Raw genomic sequence first — 24967 nt, 5'->3', positions numbered from 1 at the left:
AAAATATGATCGCCGGGGATAATTCATTCATTCATCAATTTGCACTTTGGTCTAACGGAGAGACCTCAAACCATTTAGGGAACCAGGTTTACTATTCTTTGAATAAAATTACAATTTCCCACAGTTTAATGTGCTTTATTGACTGGATTATAGTAATGGTAGTGTCTGCAGATACGGACCCGTACCCGTAGCCCACAGGCTACGGATACGGCACTTTCCATTTGCCAGACAGATACGGACCCGTACGCGAGTCTCGCGAGTCAAGAAGCTGCTAACCACTGCAAACTGTTGAAAGGTAAGCAAAGGTTAAGGTTAGGGTTAGTGTTAGTGTAGCACTTGAATAAGTGATATGCTAAACAATGTCCAAATATTGCTAAAACGTTTATAATTAATTGTTTAATGCTAAAAGTTCAACTGTTTATTTTATGATGTAATTATACATCTGCACCACTAGGTGGCAGCCACACCCAACAGGTTGTTTTCTCTGAAGACCAGTGATTGGTCAAGGCTGTTCCTGTTTGAAAAAATGTGCTCGGGCTTTAGCCGCGCTGTAAAAAATGCAACAGGAGAAATATGCTGCAATAAACCTTTTGAGGAAATCAAGAATAGACTCGTTTTTTTCTACACCAAGTGGTTCTGAAGTGGTGTAACATTAGGGTCAGGTTTAGTATCCGTACCTGTAGTACCGATGCTACGGGTCCATACCTCCAGCGTCTACCGGGAGTCACGTGACCAGATCTCGCGTATCTGATTGGCAAATGGAAAGTACAGTCCGTACCTCTTGCAACTACCTATAGTAATACTGGCAAAACATCAAGAATGAAGTAATAAGAAAAATAAAAAAGAAAGCAAAACACAGTTAAGTAGAATGAAGAAAAAAGAACAGGTTAGCTTGGAGCTATTTACATTAGTGTATAATTAAGCTGCCAAGAGTTTAAACAATGTAAAGTAAATTTGAATTACACAATTTTGCATTTAATTTACTTTAAAAGCATAGTGGTAAAAGTTTTGTATTTGGGGAATTACACTTCTTTGCTTTCTTGTTGAGGGCTAGAAAAACAAAATTTCCAGAGAGCATCTAGCTATCTTAGCTTAGCATAAAGATTGGTGTCCAAAAATTCCGTATTTGGACACCAATCTTGGTTTGGACTATTTATTTCTTTGAGGTTTTGCTGGCTGCTTAGCAACTTGTAATTTTTGTGTGAATTAAATCAACAAAACATGTTAATTACTGAGTTTAGAGGTGTTCAAAGGCAGATGTTGCTACCTTTGGTAAAAGCCAGCTAACTGTCTCCAGTCTTTATGCTAAATGAAGCTATTTGGCTGCTGGTTGTAGCTTTCCATTGCATTCTCCCTCAATCATTCAATCACCTCAGCCAACAAGAAATCAAGAGTTTCTCCCAGTGTGAAACTATTTCTTTAACGGGCGTACATTTACAGTAAAGCTGTAAAGATTTCTATTCCACTGACCCTCTGGCTGAGTCAGCAGCATATCATCCCCATAAAATACATTGGGTAGTTATGTCATCAAGGCTAGCACCACTTACAGTAAAACGGACATCTTTATCTAATAAGCCCTTCTAGTTTATCAAGATCCCGATATGGCTCTGTAGCCTCTGATGTTATTTCAGTTAACAGTGAGTTATTGCTTTTGCACCCATGACTCACAAAATCATAAAATAGAGATTAGCAAACATGACCTATTTTTCCTGGATGACTTGCTATTTTCAAAGAGGTCCACACTCCCATGAAAACTAAACACATCCTGTTCGTACTTAATCCAAAATGTCAGAAAATATTTAGAAACATTATGTGGTTACATAAGACATGGATCAACTCAGATAAAAATAAGTGTTCTGGAGCTTTGTACATTTGAAGAGTTCATTTGCAAAAACAGATAACTCCGTTTTGATAAATTTTCAGAAAACTTTTTTTAAAAAAATTGTTTACTGTGGTGTCCATCAAACGACGTGGGCTTTATAGATAATTGGAGCTCTTTTTGGGGAAAACCTGATCTGACTGTTAGTTAGCAATGAAGTCATTGTATTTGGCCCCAAACATCTTAGAAACCCGCTTTCAAAGCAAATAGTTACTCTGGATGGCATCACGTTGGCCTCCAGTACTACTGTGAGGAATCTTGGAGTTATTTTTGACCAGAACATGTCCTTTAACTCACACATAAAGCAAGTCTGTAGGACTTCCTTTTTTCACCTGCAAAATATTGTAAAAATCAGGAACATTCTGTCTCAGAGTGATGCAGAAAAATTAGTTCATGCTTTTGTTACTTCCAGGCTTGACTATTGCAATTCCTTATCGGGTTGTCCAAATAGCTCTCTTAAACATCTACAGTTGATCCAAAACGCTGCTGCGAGAGTACTGACAGGAGTTAGCAAAAGAGATCATATTTCCCCTATACTTGCTTCACTTCACTGGCTTCCTGTTAAATCCAGAATAGAATTTAAAATCCTTCTTCTGACATATAAAGCTCTTAATAACCAATCTCCATCATATCTTAAAGATCTGTTAGTACCATATTATCCTAGTACAGGGATGGGCAACTGGCGGCCCGCGGGCCGCACACGGCCCGCACCCTCACTCCATACAGCCCTTAAATTAATTTTTGAAAATTATAAAAATGTGTCTTTTGTTGCACTGGATCAGTTGTAATGACATACTTTGGCCACAAGGTGGCACCATGAATGGAGACGCCCTTCGTGTGTTCAGCGGCGTTCTCCACCAGTGAGGAAGAGAGAGACATGAGCCATGGCGAAGAGCGAGGGAAAAAGAAAACTCGACCGGGAAAACCGTGTCTTTCAGGTTAAATAGGAAGCAGAATATCTGTTTACAGAATTTAAAGGCAAACCTATGTGCTTGGTCTGCTTAGAGACCCTATCTGCAATGAAAGATTTTAATTTAAGTCGCCACTATAATACGCTGCACAAAACAAAATACGAGAAGTATACTGAAGCTGCAAGGGCTGCTATAGTAGCCGACCTCAAAGCTAAAGTACATAAACAACAGCGACTTTTTGCCGGAGCCGCAACCGCTCAGCAATCCGCACTCAAGGCATCTTATGCCGTTGCCCTCGAGCTCGCCAAAGCAAAGAAGCCACTGTCAGATGGCGAAATTGTGAAGAGGGCTGCAATGGAAATGGCACGAGCATTTATAACTTTGATGCAGTCTCCTTGTCTCGTCGAACAGTGACTCGCAGAATTTTTGACATTCACGACCATGCTGAGGGGAAGCTGAAACATGTAATGCAGGACTGCAAATACTTCTCCCTGGCCTTGGATGAAAGTACAGATGTTACGGATGTGAGCCAGCTGCTGATTTTTGCAAGAACTGTCAACAGCTCGTTTGAAGTCCACGAAGAGCTATTGAAAATGGTGTCTTTGCATGATACCACCAAGGGCGCGGACATATTCAACGCCGTCCACAACGTGGTGGATGAATATGGTGGCTTCTACAACAAGCTGTCAGCTGTTGTTACGGATGGTGCGCCTGCGATGCAGGGAAGACGCACGGGGTTCGCAGGGCTCCTCCAACAGAGCGGAGTGAACTGCCCTATCCTGCACTGCATCATCCATCAGGTGAGTGATTACAAGAGTTGGGATTTTAAGTGACATGATGCAAGACAAATTATAGGTTAATTTTAATGCATATTCAATTTATCGGCAGGAGGCCCTCTGCGCCAAGACACTCAACTTTAGCCACGTTATGGATTTGGTGACTAAAGTCACAAATCTCATCCGAGGCGGGAACAGATCCCTCAGTCACAGGAGATTCACATCATTTTTGGATGAAGTGGACGCCGCGTATGGGGATTTACAAATGCACACGGACATCCGATGGATGAGTCGAGGAAAATGCTTGGAGCGTTTTTTTGCACTGCGGTCGGAAATCCCAGTGTTTTTGGAGGACAGCGTTCGTGGTGATGTGAGTACTTACTGCAAGAAACTCAAAGACACTGCGTTTCTATGTGACCTAGCCTTCCTTACTGACATCAGTTCACATCTGAACAACCTGAACACAAAATTGCAGGGGGGAGACCAAACTATCTGTGACCTGTATGCACACATGGCCGCATTTCAACGCAAACTCGACCTATTCAAAGAGGGATTATCATCCCATCCGCTGCGCTTGACACACTTTCCTGCTTGTGAAGAGATTCAAAAAAATGCCCCTCGGTGCGAAAAGCTACTTCACAAATACGCAGCTGATATCGAGAGACTGCAGGAGCAGTTCAAGCACCGTTTCCAAGATTTTCACGTGATGCAGCCACAGATAATGCTTTTCGTAGATCCCCTCTGCGCAGCTGTCAGTGAGCAACCTCCAGAATTGCAGCTGGAACTTTGTGACCTGCAGTCAGATCCGTTCTTTCTAGCGAGGCTTAATGAGAAGGGAGTTTCCTTTTGGAGTTTGCTGCCACAGTCCCGTTTTCCACACCTCCGAGAGTTTGCACTGTCAGTGACCAGTATGTTTGGGAGTACATATATTTGTGAAAGCAGTTTTTCCACAATGAAGCACATCAAGTCAAAAGAGAGAAACAGGCTCACAGATGACACAATTTTTCACCTCATGCAGATTGGATGCACAAAGATTGACATTGACATCCACGCCATTGTGCAACAGCAGGCACAGCCACAAGTTTCTCATTAAAAGAGGACTGGCCTACTGATGATGATGATGATGATGATGATGGTGGTGGTGTTGGTGGTCATGGTGAGGTTATTCATGGAGAATGTTAAAATGTAAAAACAAATAAGTGTAGTTTAAAATGCACAAAATAAGTTCTGTAATTGCAATTAATGTTTTTCTATAGCTCCCTGCCATCTTTGAGATGGGTTGATTTGTATTTTTCATGTATTCATGGAGAATGTTAAAATGTAAAAAAAAAAAAAAAAAGTGTAGTTTAAAAATGCACAAAATAAGTTCTGTAATTGCAATTAATGTTATGTTTTTGTGTAGCTCCCTGCCATCTTTGAGATGGGTTGATTTGTATGTTTTATTCGTAAGAGAACTTTGCACTTGGAAAAAAAAATTTTTTTATTTTTTGTTGGCTTCAAACCTTTTGTATTCTCATTTTCAAAGAAGATTACAACTTTTATACATGCATTTGAGCATGAAAATGTGAAGTTATTGTACTTTATGTTGGGCCAATAAACATATATTATACAATGGTGTAAAATGGCAGTTTTATCATATCTGTTTAAGTGTGCAGTCTTATGCGGCCCTCTGGTAGTGTTGACAAAAAAAATGTGGCCCTCTCCATCATTTAAGTTGCCCATCACTGTCCTAGTAGAACTCTTCGCTCTCAAACTGCAGGCTTACTTGTTGTTCCTAGAATTTCTAAAAGTAGAATGGGAGGCAGAGCTTTCAGTTATCAGGCGCCTCTCTTGTGGAACCTGCTCCCAGTTTGGGTTCAGGAGGCAGATACCCTCTCTACTTTTTAAGACCAGGCTTAAAATGTTCCTTTTTGACAAATCTTATAGTTAGGGCTGACTGGGTGACCCACAGGGGTTCGGCTTGTGTCTTCATTTGCACAGCTGACTCCCTCTTGGACGTCCCTTCGTTCTGCCCCTAGTCATGCTGCTATAGGCCAACCCGGTCTCACGGGGATTCGTGAAACTGTCACGTAAGTTTTAGTTTCGTTTTCGTGCGCACCAACACGATTTCGTCATGTTTTTCGTGCCGCTCACCACGAAATGTTTTTCGCTGTGGTAATCACATCTGAAAGTGGTTTATACCGGCGGATTCATGACGATCTAAGCTGTCCATCGGCGTATACTGCTTGTGTGATCGCGCTTGAAATTCCTATGCAAATTGGTAAGTGTAGCACTGGCTTATGGTTAGGGTTATGTTTAGGGACGATGTCATGCAAAATATAGCGTTGGATTCGCCACGGTTTTACATTAAAAATATAATATAGCCATTCTTTTGAAATACGTTCTGAGTGGCACGAAAAGTCCGCCGTTTAAAATACATTGGTGTGCATTTCGTGGTGAGCGGCACGATAAACATGACGAAATCGTGTTGGTGCGCACGAAACCGAAACAAAAATTTACGTGACAGTTTCACAAATCCTCGTGAGATCGGGCTGTATAGGCCTATAGGCTGCTGGGGGACTTCTCTTGATGCACTGAGCCCTTCTCTGTCTACCTTTACATTTAATATGTATACCGTTATTGCAGTACATTCACTCTGTTTCCCCCTGTGCTATTTCTCCGAGTATCCCTGGTCCCAGAGCTGGATGCTTCAGATCTGCGGTCGATGTTCCACCAACTGGTCTAGTGTCCACCATGTCCACTGTGGGATGCTGCTGCTGACCTTCCTCCAGCCCTCCGCTTCAAACTCCCCTTTTCCACTAGTCAACTCTGCATCGCCTTCACTATACTTGTTATGCTAACTTACATACTGTTTGAATTTTACTGCTAGCTATATATGGAGTATGGTTAATGTCAGAGCCGTACATCTGTAACGGGATGGGGGCTATGGGAAAAGTTGAATTGTGGAATAAATGAGTAAATGACCAGAGAAGCAAATATTGCAAACCTTGAGTAATGACCGGGTGGAGCACACTTGGAATTTGCCAAGGAGGACTAGACAGGTAGGTGTAATTATTAGGCTTTAATGCAGAATGTAATTTAAGTTATTTAAAACGGAATGCCCATGAATAAAAATAGGTTTATCCTAAAAGTCCATTAAAATTCAATAAAAACAAGTGGGCCGAAAATGCACAATGCGAGTTAAAATGCTTAAAACAAACTAAAAATGGAAACTGCGGTAGTAGCCTACTAAACCCAAGAATCGCATTAGCTCTTTTTTAGTTGTCGGAGGTGGATATTGAAGAATTGCTTGGACTTAGACATCAACTGGATGCACTTGCCCCTGGCCAACAACGCGACCGAGATAGGTGACAGTGGCACGGGCGAACACACACTTCACCAGATTCACGGTCAAACGCGCAGAGGACAAGCGGTCAAACAACGCACGAATCCGCGCAACATGGGAGTCCCAGGTGTCACTGAATACCACTACGTCGTCCAGATAGACGGCGCAGCCATCGAGACCAGCTACCACAATATTCATTAACCTTTGAAAGGTCGAAGGAGCGTTACGGAGACCAAAACTCATAACAGTGTATTCAAATAAGCCAAATGGAGTAACAAAGGCTGAAATCTCCCGTGCTCTCGCCGACAGAGGGACTTGCCAGTAACCTTTAAGGAGATCAAATTTACTGACAAATTTTGCAGACCCAACTTGATCTATGCAGTCTTCCATTTGAGGCAAAGGGTATGAATCTGGCTTTGTCACTTTATTTACTTTTCTGTAATCAGTACAAAACGTGGGGATTTATCCGATTTCTCAACTAACAGACTGGGAGAAGCCCAGCTTGAGGATGAAGGAACTGCAATTTGATTGTCCAACATATACTGAACTTCGGATTTCATAATTTCGAGTTTTTGGGATGCACATCTGTAGAATCTTTGTTTAATTGGAGGATTATCGCTGACATCAATGTCGTGCTCAATGAGATGAGTGCGCGACGGAGTGTCGTTAAACAATTCAGGATACGAACCAATTACACCAGATAACTCCGCGCCCTGGTTTGGAGACAGATGATTGAAAAGAGACTGCAGATTACCCAGTGTTTCGGAGTTTTTGAGCCTGCCACTCAACATTAGTTCATCAGGCCACATGACATCAGCTTCCCCTCCCCCACAAATAGAAGACTGCAGACCTGAGGACAAAGAGTGGACAGTGAAAGCAACACCAGCGACGCTATTCTCCTGGGCCGACCCACCACGAGAATAGTATGGCTTAAGCAGGTTGACATGACACATTCGAGAAGATTTACGATGGTTTGGTGTCAAAATTACATAATTTAGTTCAGAATTTTTCTTTTCCACGACATAAGGGCCAGAAAATGTTGCCTGAAAAGGTGAATTAACCAAAGGAGTTAGTGCCAGGACCAAATCCCCGGGACTAAACTCACGACGCTCTGCTTTGAGGTCATAACATTTTTTCATCTTTAACTGAGCACATTCCAGATTTTCCCGTGCTTTTTCTACAGCAGTATACAGACGGTGACGGAACCCGTTGACATAATCAATGATATTTTTCGGGGGGTCAGATTCTACCAAGCCATCTTTCAAAACTGCCAAAGGCCCGCGCACAGTGTGGCCAAACACTAGGTCATTAGGGCTAAAACCCGTGCTTTCCTGCACAACTTCTCGAGCTGACAGCAAAAGCCATGGTAATCCCTCCTCCCAGTCCCCACGCATTTCAGTACAGTAAGCTCTGAACAATGATTTTAATGTCTGATGAAACCTTTCAAGCCCACCTTGGCTTTGCGCATGGTACGCAGATGACAAACTATGTTTCACTTTAAGCTCTTTTAACACTTGTGCAAATACACGAGATGTGAAATTTGAGCCTTGGTCTGTCTGTAAAATGCGCGGGATGCCAAAGATGGAAATAAACTGAGTCAGTGCCTTAACCACTGACCGAGCCGTTATAGTGCGCAGTGGTTAAGGCACTGTACTGGGTCGTTTGACACATCACAGTGAGCAGATAAGTACAACCCAATTTTGATGGCGGCAATGGACCAACACAGTCTATGATCAGATGTTCAAAGGGCTTGCTTATTGCAGGGATTGGACAAAGAGGTGCAGGCTTAATTAACTGATTAGGTTTTGCAGTTAGTTGGCACACATGGCAAGACTTTATGTACTGTGAAACATCACGTTTAAGCTTTGGCCAAAAGAAATGTCGCAGCACTCTGTCATAGGTCTTTTTCACTCCTAAATGACCACTGTCATCATGAGCAATCTTTAACACTTCGTTACGAAATTTGTCTGGAACAACTACTTGGAACGTGGGCTCACCAATGATGTCACTGTTACACGACACCCACTTTCTCACCAGCAGTTCATTTTGGATGAAGTACCCATGCGCTGCGCTTTGGACATCCTCACCTGGGAAAACATTCTCAAACAAGTCAGAAAGGGAAGGGTCAGCTTTTTGAGCTTGGACCCACTCCTCCACTGAAATTGACGCGGGAAGCTTTGGTAACAGGACAGAATGTTCCTTCGCCTCGTCAGAGCACACCGCAGCGCGCTGAAGCTGAACACGCGCCATTACGCACACAGGGAAAACTTCATCTGACAGCTCCCCATCAAACCGAGGAGGTACACGCGGATCTATCGTGACCACAGGAAAAAGCGAGACTGGCCAAACCATACTCCCGACTAAATCATTGCCCAGGATCAACGAGACCCCGGGAATTGGCAAAGCGGGCCGCACACTGACAATGACTGGACCACGCACAAACTCACAATCCAGTATGATGGTGTGTCTGGGCACAGAAACTACCCCAAGCTCCATGCCATGCATCAACACGAAGTCTCCTGTTTCTGTAGCTGCAGAGAAAGGCAACACTGAGGAAACTATGAAGGAATGTTTTGCACCTGTGTCTCTGAGAAGTTTTATGGGCACGCTCTGCTCGCTACCCTGCACGGACACACGGGCGTCATGGATGAACGGAGCAAAATCTTTATCAACAACCTCAATGGATTTATTACTTGAACACGGCAGAGCAGGAGTACCAGGTAAAGGTCTACATCTGTTCCTTGTTTTTAACACAGGGCATTGACTTTTCCAATGGCCAGAAGCTTGACAGTAATTGCACCTACTTGTTTCACTTTTAGATGCATTTAACCTATTTTGAGCAATGTATGGAGGGCGACTTTCATTACTCAGTGGTTTAAAGCGAGGAGAAAAAATATCCCCAAGCGCTCCTTTGTGTGTCAAAACAAAGTCATCAGCAATTTCAGCTGCTTTTAGGACAGTATTTGGTTTTTGCTCAGTTACATAGGTTGCAACACGCTGAGGCAGACACTTTTTAAATTGCTCAAGAACAATTAGCTCAGACAAAGCGTCAAAGGTGTCTACGTCCAAAGCAGAACACCAACGACTAAAATGGGACAATAAATCCCGAGCAAACTCAAAGTGTGTTTGACATTCGTTTTTCACCCAATTTCTGAACTTTTGACGGTACGCCTCTGGGACGAGTTCATAGGCTTTCAACACTGCGGCCTTCACCTTTGAATAATCCTGGCAATCGACTGCACTGAGAGCAGAATAGGCCTCTTGAGCGCGGCCTGTCAAGACGGACTGAAACAAGAGGGCCCTGTCAGTGCCAGGCCAATCTTTTGCGTCTGCAACGTGTTCAAATAGGACAAAAAAAGTATCCGGATCTTTTTCGTTAAAGTTTGGCATTAAACGCAAACACGAACTCATATCTAGAAGACTACTAGAACAAGTGGAAAATGACTGATCACCCAAAGATGCATCATTTTGAATTTTCCCATCACGAATCAAATTTAATTTATATTGTTGTAACTCCAATTTCATTTTTTCAGTTTCTTGTTTAACACGTTCCAATTGTATTTCTTTTTCTGCTTCAGCTTTTATTCTCATCTGTTCTTGCTCAAATTGTAAATTCATTAATTCTTTACGCTGCTCAAACGTCAACCCATTAAAGGGTGTAGGAGTCAGCTCGGGTTTTGAATTTACGGGAAAACCCGACTGGAGCTCTTCCTCTCCCAGGAAACCTTTTTCAGTCAGTGCGGCGATAATAGAATTTAAAATTTCCAATTTAGAACCTTTACCAGAAACTTCGATGCCATAGTGTTTAGCTATTTGCAACAATAGTTTCTTTTGACAGGATTGCAAAAACTCTATTGACGGCGCCGAATAAAACTCTGAAAGTGAAGCCATTATAAGGTTAAAAAACCTATAAAATTTAAACCAAATAAATGTGAACCGAACAGAATTCAAGCACACACCCCACAGAAGGTAAAGTGGCGGAGAGCCAACGTGACTCTCAGGAGTCCCTCGCCCTCACTACCTAACCAAGATCTAGCTCACTCGCCTGTTCTTCTTGGCTGTCACATGCGGCGGGTTCTTATGCGCCTGATACCGATGGGCAGAAGGTGAATGAACACCCCCAATCCCACGGCGCGCTCCCAAGCATATAGCTTCAACCACGTTCACCACCGCCCTGATCGAACAAAAAATATAGGTGGATCCCCTTGTGGGAAACACCACTACAGGCTAAGGAAGGACCCCTAACATGCCATAAAGTGGGGCAGTACTTACACACGTGGACAAAATTGTTGGTACCCCTCAGTTAAAGAAGGAAAAACCCACAATTCTCACTGAAATCACTTGAAACTCACAAAAGTAACAATAAATAAAAATTTATTGAAAATTAAATAATCAAAATCAGCCATCACTTTTGAATTGTTGATTAACATAATTATTTAAAAAAACAAACTAATGAAATAGGGCTGGACAAAAATGATGGTACCCATAACTTAATATTTTGTTGCACAACCTTTTGAGGCAATCACTGCAATTAAACGATTTCTGTATTTGTCAATGAGCGTTCTGCAGCTGTCAACAGGTATTTTGGCCCACTCCTCATGAGCAAACAGCTCCAGTTGTCTCAGGTTTGATGGGTGTCTTCTCCAAATGGCATGTTTCAGCTCCTTCCACATATGTTCAATGGGATTCAGATCTGGGCTCATAGAAGGCCACTTTAGAATAGTCCAACGCTTTTCTCTCAGCCATTCTTGGGTGTTTTTGGCTGTGTGTTTTGGATCGTTGTCCTGTTGGAAGACTCATGACCTGCGACTGAGACCAAGCTTTCTGACACTAGGCAGCACATTTCTCTCCAGAATGCCTTGATAGTCTTCAGATTTCATCGTACCTTGCACACTTTCAAGACACCCTGTGCCAGATGCAGCAAAGCAGCCCCAAAACATTACTGAGCCTCCTCCATGTTTCACCGTAGGGACAGTGTTCTTTTCTTCGTATGCTTGGTTTTTGAGTCTATGAACATAGAGTTGATGTGCCTTACCAAAAAGCTCCAGTTTGGTCTCATCTGTCCAAAGGACATTCTCCCAGAAGCTTTGTGGCTTGTCAACATGCATTTTTGCAAATTCCAGTCTCGCTTTTTTATGAGTTTTTTTCAGCAGTGGTGTCCTCCTTGGTCGTCTCCCGTGAAGTCCACTTTGGCTAAAACAACGACGAATGGTGCGATCTGACACTGATGTACCTTGGCCTTGGAGTTCACCTTTAATTTCTTTGGAGGTTGCTCTGGGCTCTTTGGATACAATTCGAACGATCCGTCTCTTCAATTTGTCATCAATTTTCCTCTTGCGGCCACGTCCAGGGAGGTTGGCTACTGTCCCGTGGGTCTTGAACTTCTGAATAATATGAGCCACTGTTGTCACAGGAACTTCAAGCTGTTTAGAGATGGTCTTATAGCCTTTACCTTTAAGATGTTTGTCTATCATTTTTTTTCGGATGTCCTGGGACAATTCTCTCCTTCGCTTTCTGTTGTCCATGTTCAGTGTGGTACACACCTTTTCACCAAACAGCAGGGTGACTACTTGTCTCCCTTTAAATAGGCAGACTGACTGATTATGAGTTTGGAAACACCTGTGATGTCAATTAAATGACACACCTGAGTTAATCATGTCACTCTGGTCAAATAGTTTTCAATCTTTTATAGAGGTACCATCATTTTTGTCCAGGCCTGTTTCATTAGTTTGTTTTTTTAAATAATTATGTTAATCAACAATTCAAAAGTAATGGCTGTTTTTGATGATTTAATTTTCAATAAATTTTTATTTATTGTTACTTTTGTGAGTTTCAAGTGATTTCAGTGAGAATTGTGGGTTTTTCCTTCTTTAACTGAGGGGTACCAACAATTTCGTCCACGTGTGTACCTTCTCTTCGGATCACAGAAATCAAAAAGACAAAGGCTCTCTAACCGAATTTAGTGAACTTTTATCTCAAATTACTGTTGAATATGACTCCATTCTTATTCTTGGGGATTTTAACATTCATGTTGATTGTAACACTGATCGCTTTGCCAACCATTTTATTGAGCTGTTATCTTCATTTGAACTCATACAACATACCACTGGGGCTACTCATAACCGGGGGCACACTCTTGACCTGGTTATTTCTAAAGGTCTTGATATAGCCCTGGAGTGTGCCCTTGATGTTGGGATCTCAGATCACTTTTGTATCTTCTTTAATGTGGCCTGGAAAACCAAAATTATACCTGGTGTAAAACTAGTCAAAAGACGCACCATTGTTGCTAACACACCTGATAGTTTTATTGCTAAATATACCAACTGTGCTAGGTTATCTGGGCCATATACTGATTTTAACCTGGATTTTACTCTGTCTTCCTTGTCTTCATGTGACAACTTGATCAATAAATTTAGTCAATTAGTAACAGAAATTATGGATGACATAGCACCTATAAAAACTAAATTATTTTCTGGCAAGACCAAAGCACCGTGGAGGAATGTGGAAAGAGTGAGGGCTCTAAAAAGAGACTGCCGCAAATCTGAGCGCAAGTGGCGCAAGACCAAACTGCAGGTTGACTGTAAGATCTATAAGGATACGCTCAGTACTTATAATAAAGAAATAAAACTATCTAGACAGCATTATTTTTCTCAAATCATTACTGACAACTCTAATAACTCTAAGTTTCTTTTTAGCACAATTGACAAACTCATTAATCCTCCGAGACCAATACCCACTGAGTTCCACTGTACTGATAAATGTAATGAATTTGCATTGCATTTCAAATCTAAAATCTTGAATATTAGGAACAATATTGGAGTTTTCTCTGTTGGTGGACCTGACCACTCTCCCTCCGCTCAGTACCATGGTGCCAGCACTCTTTCCAACTTCACTCCTATTTAGTGCAGTGAACTACAGGAAGTTGTGCAACAGCTAAGCTCTGCAACTTGCTCTCTTGATCTCATGCCCACTAGGTTGTTTAAAGATGTTTTTAACTGTATTGTTGATGATGTACTCAAAATTGTAAATACCTCCTTAGAGTCTGGAATCTTCCCCTCATGTCTCAAACATGCTATTATAACACCTCTGTTGAAAAAGAATAACCTTGATCCATTTGCTGTTGAGAACTACAGACCAATTTCAAACCTTCCATTCCTGGGGAAAATTCTGGAGAAGGTTGTTTACCAACAATTACTTGGGTATCTGTTGTATAATAGCCTGTTTGATGTTTACCAGTCTGGTTTTTAGAAATAACCATAGTACAGAAACTGCCCTAGTCAGAGTTATCAGTGATCTGAAAATTAACACAGACAACCATAAAGTTTCTATTCTGTTACTTCTTGACCTTAGTGCAGCTTTTGATACTGTGGATCATGTCATTTTACTCCAGCGCCTTGAACAGTGTTTGGGCCTCAGAGGCACAGTCCTTAACTGGCTTTCATCATATCTAAGTGGTAGATCTTTCTCTGTTTTGGTCGGCAGCTATGAATCTGATAATGTCAGCATTCAATACGGAGTCCCACAAGGATCAATTCTTGGTCCTCTGCTTTTCAATTTGTATATGTTACCACTTGGGTCCATTATCCAGCACCATAATATTCAATATCATTCTTATTATTGTATAATATCTGTAAAAAATAAAGCTGACTACTTCACGGATTTCGCCTATCGCGGGTTGTTTTTGGAACGTAACCCCCGCAATAAACAAGGGTTCACTGTATATCTATTGGTTCACCGCACAACGGGGAGAGATGGTCCAGCGTGGCATCCTGAGGAGAGGAGCGAGACAAAGATATAAGTCGAGCAGATTTTAAAGGGCGAGGAGGAGCACCGGGCCCAGGTGCCCCTGATTGCCAGGCCCGACCCACCAGTTAACCCCAAGATGACTGGGGCCATCACACTCTTCTGAATTTGAAGTTTGAGACAAGTGATCAGTGTGTGAACCAGAGTCCACTTCAGAAATATGTTATTAGTTGTGTATGATAAGATTACTATGGAAACTATTCCAGATCTGATGTTATGTAAAACACAATGCATATATGATTACAACTTTATCAGGTGTCTTATATGCATCGACTGATCACTTGTCCTGATACAAAGCACTTGAAAGAGGCAAGCATGGGCGTAACGTACGCGGGGTACGCGTGGGACATGTCCCCCGCACTTTCCACATCTGTCCCCTCTGTCCCCCGCACTTTTTTCAGCCGTTACAACAGCTAAACCCGTTATTAGCATCCAGTAACATGTTTTCCCGATCCGTCTTTGAATGCACCATGAGCGCATGCTAACGCAGGTGTTCCCAGGCGTAAACTAACCGTGACGTCACCCGTTGGTTTCAACGCCGAGAAAATGAAGCCCGGATTTTGCTACTTCCTGGTCGCCGTTTTGGATTTTTTGGAGCCAGTGACGTAAAAAGCGTCATCAAACAGACTGGACCGGAGAGCAACTAGGGGCAGGATTGGCTGAGGACTCTCTTATCCCGCCCACATTTTACCGCAGAGGCTTCTGTTGCTGTCTGTCAAATATAGCCACACCCCCTGGCTCCACCAACTTTAACGATTTATTTAAAATTCAGTATTGATTTATTTTAAGATCGGCCACCTGATCTCTCATTTTGACCATGAAAACTAACGGGAAAAAAATCCTGAGCTGTAGAAAATCAGTCTATCAAATTTTATTTTTTCCAAAAATGAATTGGGGTCTATGGAGCAAAAGCTTTTTGGAGCCAACCCTAGCGGACGGCGAGATATTGCAAGTTTTTGACACTTCTGGGTTGGCTTCAATTCTGGAGCCAGATGCTACGTCCACTATATATACAGTCTATGGGTGTTCCACAGGAGCCGTGCTGAGCCGTGCTGAACGTGCGTCTGGAGTAATGTTTAGCAAACCAGCCAGAGCCAGCAAGAAGCAAAAAACTTTACACAGTTTTTTCCAAACAAACCGTGTAAGTTGTGTGACCTTGTTGGGTGCAAACAATGTTAGACTTGTTAGCTAAATGATGACAAGGTAAAATGTGGCAATATATCAATATGTTAAGCTAGTTAACAATAATTTAAATGTGGTTGCCTCTGTTACATTACTTGCTAATTAGTTTATTCTTGGAATAAACCCATTCGTCTTTCATTTCTGGGCAGAAGATGTGCTCACAATTGTTCTCCATGTATTTAAGTCTTTTGGTCCCAAAAGAGGAGAGTCAGGGAGGAGAAAAAAGAATAGGCTATCTATGGTATAAATTTACAACTATTTTTTACTCCTTCTCTTTCTAATTCTATCTCAGAATTTTGATTTTCAGATTTTTTAATGATTATTTCCATAACAAAGAGCAGAGTCAGGCAGGAGATGGACCAGAGGCGGTGGCCAGCAGTAATGTTGACCATGCAGGGTCTGCAGAGGTGAAAAAAATATATATACAAGTGGCTGAGAAAAAAATATGTATCTATGGGTTAAAGTGATTTTGAGGTTAAATTCTACTGCAATTTTTCCTCTTCCTAATGCTATTTCAGAATTTTTCTTACCACATTTTTTATGTTTATTGCCATAACAGAAAGAGCAGAGTGAGGGAGGAGATGATCAGAGGCCAGCAGCAGGAACAAGGATGTAGGGTCTTTACAGGTAAGGAGAGATTATAACTTCCTGAAAATAAGATATCTATTGCAGGGAGAAACCAGGCAGTACTGTTGCATAACCTTCTGTGCTCTGATCTAGATTTATTAGGCAATAAAGAAGGGATATTGACGGTCATTTTCTGACAGTTCATTGCAGTCTGAAGTGGCCGAGTGCACCGGAGCAATGATAATCTTCTGAAGGATCTGCTTTACGTCATTGGCATGCAGCCTTTGTCCCTGTTTTGTCAAGCCTATAAGAAGGACTCTCCAGTGGATCAGTAGCCCATCCTGCTGCTTACCTGGGAACAGGTAGCCATCCACACAGAGATATTAGCTGCATTTTTACAGGAATACAAGTCTGACTATGTGCAGCATCCATATGTGCTGTACTAGAGCATGTAGAATCAATTACATTTTTCCAAAATCTAGAATGTAAACTTATAATAACTCATAAAAGAATAACTTTTTCTGTTGCAGGTCACTTTGAAGAAAAGTCTCAAACATGGCTCGACTAATAATCTTGGCAGGTAAGTTACTTTATTTCAGGTGTTATTTCACTTAACGGTAGCAATCTTGTGCAGAAATTGTGAAAATAACAATATTTAAATTATTTTTCAGGATTGTCCCTTTTGATGTGCCTTCAAATTGGTATGAATTATTATTTGCACACTGCTAACACTTGCTTCTTCATCTCAATTACCTACCTAGCTCTAATTTCTTCTTTGCTTTCCAACAGTGTCTTCTACCAAACTAGCGTGCTACTTCACCAACTGGTCCCAGTATAGACCTGGTGCTGGCAAATTTCTGCCTGCCAACGTAGACCCCAACCTGTGCACACACTTGATCTACGCCTTCTCAGCAGTCAGCCCCTCCAATGAGCTGTCAACGTATGAGTGGAATGACGAGGTTCTTTATAAAGCCTTCAATGAACTCAAGCATGCGTGAGTTGTTCCTCCCCGAAATATCCCTTTAACTGTGGCTTGATACGCATCTAATGAGAAAGACCAGGGACAATGCTTGGGGTGCTTTAGTAGAATTGGTTAAGTGCTATAAATCAGTTTTGCTAAGAAGCAGTTCACAGATCAAACAACTGATATTTGATCAGTGCAGCTACTCTTTGAATATGTAAATAATGAGAAAAACAAAAAAATGTGAACATATCTCTTTTACATATTGCTGCCTTTGAATGAATATTGCCAAATTATGAAAATGTAACTGGCCTTATTATGAGCCTTTATTGTTTCAGGTGTTTTAGTGCTTTATGCATTTTTGAGTTTAAACAGAGTTGGTAGATATCAATTGTTAACCATAAAGATTAAAGACGCATTTATTTGTGATGTATGTCTGAAATTCACAGCAGTGTTAATATATATTCATAAAAGAAAATGCAGAATTTAACAGGCAACTACAGTTAATTCTACAGTTAATATAACAGGCAACACTATTTAAATATAGTATTTCATTAGGAAGTCTAATTACAGTAACAGTTAATCTCGTGCATTACTGTAGAGTACTTAAATCAATTATCCTCTTAAGCCATGGCCATATTTTCAGAAAAAACGCCTAAAAAGACATACCCAAAGTAAATGAAGAATTACTCCACTATAAAAAAGTTCATATGCATGTTCTTGGTGTCCTTGGACATCTAGGGACTTCAGAGAATGTATTCCTGGTGTAAAAAAAATGTTGTGTCTGTCACTATGCCTGAGTAAATTGGAATAAACCAGAGGAGAAATGTGAAATTTCTATCCTCGCCTGATTTCCCCCCATTTGACAGAGGATAACACTATGCCAACGATTGCTGGCATAGTTGGCATAGATGGTGTGAAATCCGTGGATTTCACACCATCAAGGTTTAAAATCATCTGTAAATACTAATGTTTGCACTAAAATGCACATCCGAGCTTATTTTGTGACCATTAGAGTATAAACTTTGATCAACAATTGAAAGTAAACACAGTTGTCCTGTTTTACTACTTTTTTTACTGTGTGTATTACTTCCGGGATTTCTTCGGCCCACTTGTGGGCCGACCGGGCTTAAGAGGTTATACAATAATTATCTGTTTAAGTAAAAATGTAGTAAAAAATACTGATGCAGAATTGTTGTGCTTTATTTCTGTTGCATCAAATTTTCAATTTTTCCTAGTAACAGGTAAGAATGGGGTCAGGTGGAAATAAAAAGAGTCCAGAAAACAAAGACTTGGCAAGGCAAGGCAAGGCAATTTTATTTGTATTGCACATTTCATGTAACAGTGACAGCCCAATGTGCATTACAGTAAAGGCATATATACATTCAAAAACAAAATAAAAACAAATTGATAAAAGTTACATTAAAACAGATTAAAATACAGTTAAATAATTCAATTTCCATAAACACAAGAGAATAAAAAAGTTTTCAGCTTGGACTTAAAAATTGCCAAAGTTGAGGCTTGTTTAATTGCAATGGGAAGACTATTCCAGATATAGACCGCGTGATACTGAAACGTACCCTTACCACGTTCTGAATTTATTTTGGGAATCTCCAAAAGACCCTTTCCTGAGGATCTCAGAGTGCGGGATGGTTCATAGGGTACTAACATGTCAGAAATGTACTGTGGGGCAAGACCATGAAGAGATTTATAGGCTAATAGAGCTGCCTTGAAGTCTATTCTCTGGGCAACAGGAAGCCAGTGCAGTGATCTAAGCACTGGACTAATGTGGTCATATTTCCTGGTTCCAGTCAGAACCCTTGCAGCTGCATTTTGGATGCTTTGCAATTGTTGTATGGCTTCTTTTGTAAGACCAGTGAACAGGCCATTGCAATAATCCAATCGACTTGAAACAAACGCATGAATCAATATCTCCAAATCATGTTTTGAGACTATTGATTTAATCTTTGCTAAGTTTTTTAGGTGGTAGAAAGCTGAAGATATCATGGATTTAATTTGAGAGCTGAATTTCAAATCTGAGTCCAGGATCACACCTAGATTTCTAACCTGATCTTTAGGTTGTAATGAGCGAGCTTCTAGGTGACTAATAATCCTTTCTCTTTGAATTCGTGGGCCAAAAACTATAACCTCAGTTTTGTCCACATTTAGCTGGAGAAAGTTATTCTGCATCCACGTGGTAATTTGCTCAATACAATGATAAAGGGAGTTCACTGGACTGAGTTCATCTGCTGTTAGTGACACATAAATCTGTGTGTCATCTGCATAATTATGATAAGTAACATTGTTTTCCCGTATTAGTTGCCATAATGGCAACATGTACAAGTTAAACAAGAGCAGTCCCAGAATTGACCCTTGGGGGACCCCACAGGCCATAGTCATGTGATCTGAGACACAGTTTCCAATCTCAACAAAGTATTTTCTGTTCTCAAAATACGATGCAAACCACTCAAAGACCTTACCATGGATTCCCACAGAATATTTCAATCTCTGTAATAAGATCTTGTGGTCCACCGTATCAAATGCGGCACTCAAGTCCAGCAACACCAATATAAAGACCTTGCCTGCATCCCAATTTGCCCTGATGTCATTTGTTACCTTAATTAAAGCTGTTTCGGTGCTGTGGCAGGGTCTAAAGCCTGATTGGAAAACATCAAAGCTTTTATTAAGTAAGATGAAGTCCGTAAGTTGTTTGTAGACAACTTTTTCCAGGACCTTGGCTATAAAAGGTATGTTCGATATGGGCCGATAATTATTTAATACTGAAGGGTCGAGCCCAGTTTTCTTCAAAAGAGGCTTTATCACAGCAGTTTTTAAAACGTCTGGAAATACTCCTGTCTGCAATGAGGTGTTGACTAGATGAGTGAGCTGTGGTAACAAACTGCCCAACACGGACTTTAAAAAGCTTGTGGGCAGCTCATCAAGAGAACAACTACTTGAGCTCAAACTAAAAACAACATCTTCAATTCTTTTTTCATTTACCATTGAAAAATGTGTAAGTTGTAAGAGTCCAACTGGTTGGAAAGTTATTGTTCGGGACGTAGGGGTTATTGAATTTTTTATAGATTGGACTTTATTTTTAAAAAATAATGCAAAATCATTACATTTTTCTGTGGTCATTAGGTCATGGGTTGATGTAGTTTGGGGGTTTATTAATTTGGCCACAGTTGCAAATAAGACTCGAGAATTGTTGTTACAATTTGAAATTAATTTAGAAAAATAGCTCTCTCTTGCTTGCCGCACAGCTTGATTGAACATAACTAGCTTTGATTTGTATTTGATTATTGATTAGCTTTGACTTGATTATAATATTTTAACACACACTTGTAAAAGTTTACCATCAGTGACAGATGTACATTTTCCATCTCCTCCACAGAAACCCTGGGCTGAAGACTCTGCTGGCTGTTGGTGGCTGGCACTTTGGAACTACACAGTGAGTGAACAGCATTCTAAAGCTGCTGGATCACATCATATCACATAATGATTGAGAACTATAAAACCACTTTGTGCAACTGTGAACTGTTGTATGTGTGCACAGGTTCACCATCATGGCTTCATCTCCTGCCAACCGTCAGAGGTTCATCCAGTCTGCTATCGAGTTCTTGAGGCTGTACGGCTTCGATGGGCTGGGTCTGCACTGGGAGTATCCTGGAGCACGAGGAAGCCCACCAGAGGACAAGAGTAGGTTCACAGTGCTCTGCCAGGTCAGTCTGGAAGTCCCACCGGCCGTTTTATTGTACCAATACATCATATATTATACCATTTTAACTATTTATCATTTCATTCTATATGCTTCAATTGAGATATGTGTGAGGGAGGATGCGTTGAATATACAACATTATTGTTGACTGTTTCCCTCTTGCACTTAGGAACTGCTTGATGCCTTTGAAAAGGAAGCTGCTGCGACCAGAAGACCGCGGCTGCTGCTCGCAGCTGCAGTTGCTGCTGGGAAGGGAAACATTGACAACGGTTATGAGGTCGCTGCTGTGACAAAGTGAGTTTGTGACAGAGAGACACTGAACAGCAAATACTGTTTGAGGCTGCAATCTAATACCACAGCTCCCAGATTTCCTGGGGCAGTAAACACTTCTAGAGTAGCAGAAGAGAGGGCAAAAACTGTATCTATTTACAGAACAGCCAAAGAAACACTTACTGTTTTTTTGTTTGTTTTTTAAGTTAGTCAGTATTTTACTTCTCCTATACTGCCATGAACAACCACACAGTAATTTCATGCTGCATACAGAACAAGATGGGCACAGTGAAGTTTGTTAGCTTGCATACAAGTTGGAGCAGTGGGGCTTTTTGCCAGCAGCTCCTCATCTAACAGTTTATTACAGGTCTGAGTGAGTTTGTGGATTAAAATTACAAACGGTAACACTGGATTACATTGCTTCCTGTGAAGGCTATATGAATTCAGTATGGATGGCAAAACATGATGACAACATAAAAATACAATAAATGACTTCTGCAGAAAAAAATGCAACTATAAACTGTACAACAGTAGAACTGGGGTTTAACTTAATAGAAAATTTGGTAACACTTTATAATAACTATACACTATTAAGCATTAGTTAAGCATTGGTTCAGCATAATTTAAGCATTAGTTAATCCTTAAATCCTCATGAACTCAGCATGAATTCACCATTAGTAATGCATTACAAAGCATTAGTAAAGACAGTTTTAAATGTTCAACTAACACATTATTAAGCATTAGTTAAACATTAGTAAAGTGCTTAATTCATTGTTAACTCATCATTTGTAACTAATTAGTTATACTTGCTTAATTAATCATGAATTCATGATCTGTATGACATTTATTATGCATTACTAAGCACTTAATAAATCCGGTTAAAAATGTTTTGTTGCTCATTGATAATCTCAGTTGTTAATACTTTATAAAGGGTTAGCAACTGTGTTAGTATATGATTTACAAACACATATTCATACTCAATGAATAACTTATTAATGCGGTTACTACTCATTAGTTAAGTATATTCCGTGAGCCCATCTAAAGTGAGGACAATCTATGCTTTATAAAGCATTTATAAATGACACAGAAGCAAAGATATACAAAGTGTCAGTTTTATTGGTCCCAAACAATACAAGCTCTTTTAAATACACACTTTAAACAAATACAATCTATAAAATTTCAAGTAAACTTGAGAAACATCTTCAAATAACAACAGTCTGTGATCATATAAAATAGAAAAATAAAATACAAGCTCTTTTAAATACACACTTTACAATCCTTAACATTTCAAGTAAACTGGTGAACTATCTCTTTAGGTCACACACACCAGAGGTAAGTGGCTGCCTGATTCTGGGATTCCGCCAGTGCATTTCAATGGGAAATGAGTACATTCCTCCTCCTGCCAAAGGTAAAAGTTGCAGGAGGAGGAATTCGCTCGTTTCCCATTGAATTACATTGGCGGAATCCCAGAATCAGGCAGCCACCTACTTCTGGTGTGTGTGTGCCCTTGAATTGCACAAAGTGCTTTACAGTAAAACAAATATACCGTTTTCAAATATTGCAAGATAACACTAGATAATTTCTGCAACCTGTTTGCCTCTACGATCAGCTGTCATCTCTCCTGCGGGTTCTCTCTCCGACTTCCGCATTTGAGAAAAATAAAAAAAAACCCGCGCGGTCTCGCTCTCCAGAACCGCGGAGGAGACTGGGACTTGTAGGACTCTGGGACGTGTAAGACGCTACTGCGCATGCTCTTACCGTCCAAAACGCTAGTGCGCATGCTCCAAAATGCAGAAGTCACGCTGGAGAGATGACAGCTGATCGTAGAGGCAAACAGGTTGCAGAAATGATCTAGTGTTATCTTGCAATATTTGAAAACGGTATATTTGTTTTACTGTAAAGCACTTTGTGCACTTCAAGGGCACCCACTTACCTCTGGTGTGTGTGTGCCCTAAAGAGATAGTTCACCAGTTTACTTGAAATGTTAAGGATTGCAAAATATGGATTTAAAAGAGCTTGTATTTTATTTTTCTATTTTATACGATCACAGACTGTTGTTATTTGAAGATGTTTGTCAAGTTTAATTGAATTCTTATAGATTGTATTTGTTTAAAGTGTGTATTTAAAAGAGCTTGTATTGTTTGGGACCAATAAAACTGACACTTTGTATATCTTTGCTTCTGTGTCATTTATAAATGCTTTATAAAGCATAGATTGTCCTCACTTGAGATGGGCTCACGGAATATACTTAACTAATGAGTAGTAACCGCATTAATAAGTTATTCATTGAGTATGGATATGTGTTTGTAAATCATATACTAACACAGTTGCTAACCCTTTATAAAGTATTAACAACTGAGATTATCAATGAGCAACAAAACATTTTTAACCGGATTTATTAAGTGCTTAGTAATGCATAATAAATGCCATACAGATCATGAATTCATGATTAATTAAGCACGTATAACTAATTAGTTACAAATGATGAGTTAACGATGAATTAAGCACTTTACTAATGTTTAACTAATGCTTAATAATGTGTTAGTTGAACATTTAAAACTGTCTTTACTAATGCTTTGTAATGCATTACTAATGGTGAATTCATGCTGAGTTCATGAGGATTTAAGGATTAACTAATGCTTAAATTATGCTGAACCAATGCTTAACTAATGCTTAATAGTGTATAGTTATTATAAAGTGTTACCGAAAATTTTAAATATAACTTTAAGGATGGAAAAGTTGGATTATTTTGTCACGTCAAGTTTGCACCACGCTGTCTTTGTGTCACAGGTTGCTCGACTTTGCAAATGTCATGACCTATGACTTACATGGATCTTGGGATCCATTCACCGGCCACAACAGCCCTTTGTACGGCAGCTCTGCTGATGTGGGTGAGCACGTCTACTACAATGTGGTGAGTGAAAATCTCAACAAAGTTCATCCTGGATGTACAGTAAGCTGAGTAGCTGTGTTTGTTTTAATTTTTTGGACATTTTTGGGGGGTTTTCGCCCACAGGACTTTGCTATGAAATACTGGAGAGATCAAGGAGCTCCTCTTGAAAAACTCTTAGTTGGTTTTCCCACATATGGACGCACATTTCGGACAACAACAGGAGCTAATGGTGTTGGAGCTCCAGCCAATGGACCAGCCTCTGCTGGGCCATACACCCGTGAACCTGGGTATTGGTCCTACTACGAGGTCAGTCGATTCATTTTACCACAAAGTCAGCCCGAGACGTTTTATTACTAAGGCAAATATAGATAATGATATATTTCAAACTAAGATAGGATATGTTTAACTATAATTTTCTTCCATTTCTACAGATTTGCAATTTTCTCCAAGGAGGCAGCATACACTGGATTGATGAGCAAAAAGTTCCCTATGCCATTAAAGGCAATGAGTGGGTCGGTTTTGATAATGAGCAGAGCTATGAAATCAAGGTAAAACGTAACACAAAACCTTTCCCACTTACATTTAGAGAGATATTGCAACCAAGATAAAAATAGCACATCACCATTAGTGCTTGCCAATTAGGTCTCATCATTTGTTAAACTAGGACAGACTCTGTGTAGTG

At 40.4% G+C, this 24967-nt stretch overlaps 1 protein-coding gene across 2 annotated transcripts in view; it reads left to right on the top strand.

Moving 5' to 3' along the window:
- LOC110957890 (acidic mammalian chitinase-like) overlaps positions 1 to 24967 on the top strand; it is a 38683-nt gene that overhangs the window by 12217 nt on the left and 1499 nt on the right. The window contains exons 1-9 of one of the 2 annotated variants that reach the window (XM_051949891.1): positions 16706 to 17023; positions 17115 to 17144; positions 17233 to 17437; positions 20799 to 20855; positions 20961 to 21126; positions 21292 to 21416; positions 24183 to 24306; positions 24409 to 24591; positions 24717 to 24833. The exons of the other annotated variant lie outside the window; for it this stretch is intronic. Of the exons in view, the coding sequence (XP_051805851.1) occupies positions 16999 to 17023; positions 17115 to 17144; positions 17233 to 17437; positions 20799 to 20855; positions 20961 to 21126; positions 21292 to 21416; positions 24183 to 24306; positions 24409 to 24591; positions 24717 to 24833 (1032 nt within the window). The 5' untranslated portion in view covers positions 16706 to 16998. Of the gene's footprint in view, positions 1 to 16705; positions 17024 to 17114; positions 17145 to 17232; positions 17438 to 20798; positions 20856 to 20960; positions 21127 to 21291; positions 21417 to 24182; positions 24307 to 24408; positions 24592 to 24716; positions 24834 to 24967 lie in introns of those variants that run through there. 2 annotated transcript variants of the gene reach the window in all.

This window comes from Acanthochromis polyacanthus, chromosome 6 (genome assembly GCF_021347895.1).
Source record: "Acanthochromis polyacanthus isolate Apoly-LR-REF ecotype Palm Island chromosome 6, KAUST_Apoly_ChrSc, whole genome shotgun sequence".
In the NCBI taxonomy this organism is placed as follows: domain Eukaryota; kingdom Metazoa; phylum Chordata; class Actinopteri; family Pomacentridae; genus Acanthochromis; species Acanthochromis polyacanthus.
The sequence above is the reverse complement of the archived record's forward strand: the minus strand, read 5'-3'. Positions and strand labels throughout refer to the sequence as shown.